Source organism: Buceros rhinoceros, unplaced genomic scaffold (genome assembly GCF_000710305.1).
Source record: "Buceros rhinoceros silvestris isolate BGI_N320 unplaced genomic scaffold, ASM71030v1 scaffold42912, whole genome shotgun sequence".
Lineage (NCBI taxonomy): Eukaryota > Metazoa > Chordata > Aves > Bucerotiformes > Bucerotidae > Buceros > Buceros rhinoceros.
In genome coordinates, this window is record NW_010399063.1 from 297 (window position 1) to 5,654 (window position 5,358).

Genomic DNA, 5,358 nt, shown 5'->3' on the forward strand with positions numbered 1-5,358 from the left:
GACCCGCCCGCAGTTCCTCAGCAAAGCTTGCAGGTTGTGACCTGTTCAGTCAGGGATACTGGGTTGTCTAATGCACTTCTAAGTATTCTGATGGTCTTCCACATTTTGTTTTAAAAACAAGCTTAAAATAAGCATGGGCTGAGTGGATTAACAAGGCGGAAGAAGTCGGTGGGAAATCTGTGCATCTGGCGAGGGGCACTGCAGCAGGCCGGATGCTTTTGGCCTTGGGTATAGCCCGTTCGCACTCACTTGGAACAGCTTTTCCACGGCCTCCTCTCGAGAGGCACTCCTGCAACACAGCAGAAGGCTCGTAAGACAACCAAGAGGATGAGGAAAGGAAATACCTGCAAGCTTAGAGCTTTAGCAAGTGCTGGGTTTCCGGTTGCTATGGCTGTCAGTTCACTTGATGCTATTTGTTAGATGCTTAAAGCTGAGACCACGAGAGCTGGGTGAGGGGAGCTGTAACTGCCACCACAGCTGCTGGTCCTCCAGTGGGGTGTCTCTGTTGGGTGCCTTGCACCACTGTCACAGCTGTATCGGGGGCGGGGGTGTGTGTGTGTGTGTGTGTGAAGGGTACTGGGAGTAGCAGAGCCACAGGCTGAACCTGTGGTATTGGGAGGGGGGTGCAGTTTTCACTGCAGCTCTTGGTGGTGTTTTTCTGTGTTGGGATGGCAGGTGTATTTAAAGGCGGGTAGATTGAACAGGAGCCTGCAGTGATTCCTGGAGGAAGCACACCCAATCCTGACATAAGTCTGTCCAACCTCCCAGGAATATGCCTCCACTGTGCGTCGAGCGGTACAGTCTGGGAATGTCAACTTGAAGGACAGGCTCACCATTGAGCTACATGGTGAGTGAGCAGGATCGTGCCACCTTAAAAGTCCTCTGGCTGTCCACAAGTGAAGCTGTGCAACCTGCATGTGTTTTTCCCTGAAATTTCTGCCTCCCAAGAATGTATCGCTCAGTTTAGCTGTTTAGCAGCAGTGCTAATCTGTCCCATGGCTTTCTGCAGCGGACGGACGCCATGGGATTGTCCGCGTCGACCGGGTGCCGCTGGCAGCCAAGCTGGTGGATCTGCCCTGCATCATTGAGAGCTTAAAAACCATCGACAAGAAAACCTTCTATAAGACAGCAGATATTTGCCAGGTATGGGCTGTCCTTGCCTGCCCCAACAGCTTAATTTCTTGCTCCCCACTCCAAGAAGACCCCTGTACACTTTGCCAGCTGGACACCCAGTATAATATGGCCAGTTTTTGTATTCTCACAGTATTAGCAGTTTAGAATTCCTTCCTCCTCGTGATTGTCTTTCTAACAGCTTAACTGCTGCTGTGTTTAGATATGAACTAAGCTGAGTGTCAAACATTGTGTTTCTCCTACCTCGTGCCCATGAATCCTACCCCATGGCCATGGCTCACAACATGCCGTGGACAGTCACTGTTCATTTTTCAGAAAAACTTCAACGTCCTTGTGTTACAATAAGCACCCTTTGTGTTTATGTGGGGATTCCAGATGCTTGTTTGCACTGTGGATGGTGACCTCTACCCCCCTTTGGAAGAGCAAACTGTGAGCACTGACCCCAAGGCAAACAAGAAGAAGGACAAGGACAGAGAGAAGAAATTCATCTGGAACCATGGCAGTGAGTAGAGGCTGTGCCAAGCCCCTCCATCCTGCCGCCTCGCTGTCCCCACATCTGTGCAGAGCACTCCCCAGTGCCATGTCCTGGCTGTGCTCCTGCCCTGTTTTCAGAGCTGTTTCTGCTCCTGAATTGATCTTCTCGCGTTTGGCATGAAGCTCCTCTGTTAGGCCGTCTGCCTGACATACTCAATCTGTTTCCTCTGTCACAGTCACTCTTCCCCTGAAAAATGTACGGAAGAGACGATTCCGGAAGACAGCTAAGAAGAAGGTGAGTTGCTTCTCACACAGGTGCAGATGCAATAATCAAGGGATAGGAAGGCAGAGACGTTATAGCTGTAGCTGTCTGTTAGTCCAGAAAACATGTAATTTCTTAACATTGCCTCACATGTTTCCTTGGCTTAGACTGGGGTGAAGAGAGGGTAGTAGATTTAAAGACTTCTTTGGGTGCTTCCTCCACGTTTTCCAAGATATTCTGGGGGGAAAATCCTCTGCAGAAAACTGCTGGACTCCACTCCTGCCGCTGCCTTGCCATAGTGCATCTCTTCCTGCTCACAGAGAAGAAAGGAAGACTCACTTCAAAATGAGGTTTCCCTTGTTCCTGCCTTCCCAGCTGAAGTTTTCTCTCTATGCATTGTCTTTAACTTCCTGAACAAGCAACACTAGAAAGAGAATAATTGTCATTTCAACTTGGGGAGTGATAATGGATGGAGCTCAGAGACTGCCTCGTGCCTGTGCACACTGCAGGCGAGGCATTGGGGAGCTGCAGCACCCACTGCCACTCACACTCAGTGAGGCTGAGAAGACTCGTTTTCCTCTGCTTCGCAGTTTCTGAGAACAGGATGGAGTGCTATTTTACGTGACATCTGGGAAACAAATTACTTGAGACATTCTTATAGCCCACAGGAGAGATTTGATGTCACCACATTAAGATTCCTGGCTAATTAAAATTAGAAAAAAAAAAAGTGAAAAATGAAACCTTCTTTTGAGTGAGGTTGGAAGGTGTTGAGCTGACCATCCATCAGGAAACAGCGCCTCAAGCACTTTCTGCATACATACAGAAAGTTTTATTTCCTCAGTAGTGTAAGTAGAAAAGTGAGAGCATACAACCCCCCAAGGAGCTCTGTACAAAGAAGATGGATTGCTTTCTGGAGGTGCTTAAATTACTTCTGGGGTGAGCATGAGCAAGGGCTGAGCAGAAAGCGTAAGAGAAGAGAAGCTTGAAATAGGGCTCTGTCCAGAGTTTGAGGACTGGAGCTGACCAGCACCAGCAGCATGCACAAAGTGTTTAACAGTGTCTCTGTTCCCTTTCCCGTCTCTCATCCAGTATATTGAGTCTCCTGATGTGGAAAAAGAGGTGAAGCGTCTCTTGAGTACAGATGCTGAAGCTGTCAGTGTCCGTATCCTTTCAGGAGAAAAGCAGCTCAAGTGAGGGACAGGACTGTGTGTGCGCTGGGGGCTGTGGAAAGGACAGACACGTTCAGGTTTGTGTATGTGAGAGAGACTGGGAGATAAGCACACAGGAGGTACTGGTCTTCGGGACCTTCATCTTTGCCTTGTTCAAAGCTCATTGTTTCTTCATGGGCACCTTCCTTGCAAACCTTATTACTGAGCAGGAACTTAAGTAATAGCAGGGAGAAATCATCAGAAAAAGGGGCTGGAGTGGCTTGTCCTGGATATCCATAGCTGCAAGGCCATACTTGGTGGAGGGGGAGTGATCTCCTGTGGTTTTTAGCAGTTTTTATCATACCGCATCCTTCATGTTCCGCTTTTTCCCTTGACTCATCTATTCTTGCTGTCAGGCTGGGAAGTCATTGCTGAAGATGAAACAAAAGAAGCAGACAACCATGGTTCACTCACCAGCCTGGACATCTCCTCCCCAGGGATGTCGGGGCATAAGCAAGCCCATGGCTCCTCAGGTGCGGTGGGGTAGGCTGTTGTTCTCTTTCTGGCCACTAAATAACCATTCTCTTTGGGGTAAGCCCGAAACAGAGGGAAGGAGAGAGGGTGTTGAGAGGGTGCCCTGTGCTGACGCGGTCCCTGACAGGCAAAGGGTGCTGTGTTTTTCCTCTTCCCTTTTGCACCCCCTTAGAGCATGATGAACTGCGGGAGATATTTAATGACATCAGCAGCAGCAGCGAAGATGAAGATGAGAGGGATCATCATGATGATGAGGACCTGAACATCATGGACACTGAGGAGGACTTAGAGAGGCAGCTGCAGGACAAGTTGAATGAGTCTGATGGGCAGCAACAAGAGAACGAGGGGTCCAACCAGATAGGTGAGTAGGTGGCGAAGTGCAGCAAAACCACTGGGGTGCCAGGCAGGCTGCATTGCCCAGCTCTGCTTCTGCTCTGGGTCTGAGCTCACCTTCCTTTGCAGTCATGGGGATCCAGAAGCAGATTGACAACCTGAAAAGTAAACTCCAGGAGACCCAGGACAGGAGGAAACGCCAGGAAGATCTCATCATGAAAGTGGAGAACCTAGCCCTCAAGGTGAGAGCTCACCTGGGAGCTCTTCAAGTCTTCTACTTAGCACTGGCTTGCTGTTAGATCCAGCAGACTGATTCAGCTGCTGCCCTGGCAAAGCCGTGGGCCTTTGCCTGCTGGGTTAAAAATAATTGTGGTGTGACCACACACACTCCAGCATTTCCCCATGGGGGCAAAGCAATCCATGGAACTGCAGGAGATAAGGGGGCTGGTTGTCAGTGCAGCTTGGGGCCTACTCAGCATTTGACATGTAACTGCGCCCATTCAGCCGAGAACACATTGGTAATAGTGGTCTGGTCTGTTTATCTCTGCAGACCCGTCTCCAGGCTGTGCTGGATGAGTTCAAGCAACAGGAAGAGCGAGAGAAGCAGCAGGTGAGGAAAGTCCCCCAGTGGAGTGAGAAGGATTGGGGCACAACACGGTTCTAGGTTTCCTGAATCCTGTACCACACCAGTGGCTTTGAGCTCCAGCGTTACAGGTTTGGTGTGGCTGAGCCTTACCTGAAGTTGCGTGGAGCTTCCTAAGGCACAAAGAGGTATAAGATACAGGGTTGATTGCAGCCTTCCTTCTGGAGGAGCAGCGAGCCAGAACGTGTCTAGGCAGCAGTCCAAGGCTGCTAGGGTTGCTGCCTGGGGTAAGCCATGGCACAGAAACCCACCAGCACGCCTGTATGAGAAAGGCAGTAGCTGTAGGGTCTTGACAGATTTCCTGCCTGAGCTGCTCTGCTGAGTTTCCACTAGGTACCAAAGTAGGAGGTTTCCACTCCCAGGTCCCTGTTGTACAGCGTGATTTTGTGGACGGTGCTCAGTTCTGCCCCAGAGGTGCCCAGACACAGCTCCTGCCCTGTACAGGCAAAGCAGAGCTGCTGGTGTAGGTAGACGATCCACAGAGACACAGAAATGCCTGGGCTGATGCTGCCAGGAGTCCCAGCCATGCCTCACTGTAATGTTTCGCTCCTTCCCAGATGATGTCCCTGCAGGAGCAACTGGAGTCCCTCATGGAGAAGTGAGGAGCAGTCCTGGGTCTTCGTACCCGTGAGCAAGAGCTGGAAGTGGTGTTTCCTGGCCTTGCTGAAGTCTTTGCTGCAGTCACACACCACTGCTGCCGTTTGTGCTGCTGGGCAGTGCTAGAGGCTCTGTGTCCAGAGCTGCTCTTACATACATTGAGCTGGGCTTGGCTGGTGGAGCTGAGGAATTGGACCATGCCTGTGAAAGCAGCCAAAACGCTGGATTTACTGTAA

At 50.5% G+C, this 5,358-nt stretch overlaps 1 protein-coding gene across 1 annotated transcript in view; it reads left to right on the forward strand.

The window, feature by feature from the left end:
* Nucleotides 1–5,127, forward strand: part of TAF7 (TAF7 RNA polymerase II, TATA box binding protein (TBP)-associated factor, 55kDa) — a 5,314-nt gene extending 187 nt beyond the window's left edge. The window contains exons 2-11 of the mRNA XM_010131331.1: nucleotides 769–847; nucleotides 1,010–1,143; nucleotides 1,507–1,633; nucleotides 1,842–1,900; nucleotides 2,957–3,029; nucleotides 3,432–3,548; nucleotides 3,722–3,910; nucleotides 4,012–4,124; nucleotides 4,433–4,492; nucleotides 5,083–5,127. Coding sequence (XP_010129633.1) covers nucleotides 769–847; nucleotides 1,010–1,143; nucleotides 1,507–1,633; nucleotides 1,842–1,900; nucleotides 2,957–3,029; nucleotides 3,432–3,548; nucleotides 3,722–3,910; nucleotides 4,012–4,124; nucleotides 4,433–4,492; nucleotides 5,083–5,127 — 996 coding nt within the window. The remainder of the gene's footprint in view (nucleotides 1–768; nucleotides 848–1,009; nucleotides 1,144–1,506; nucleotides 1,634–1,841; nucleotides 1,901–2,956; nucleotides 3,030–3,431; nucleotides 3,549–3,721; nucleotides 3,911–4,011; nucleotides 4,125–4,432; nucleotides 4,493–5,082) is intronic.
* Nucleotides 5,128–5,358: the final 231 nt, after the last annotated feature.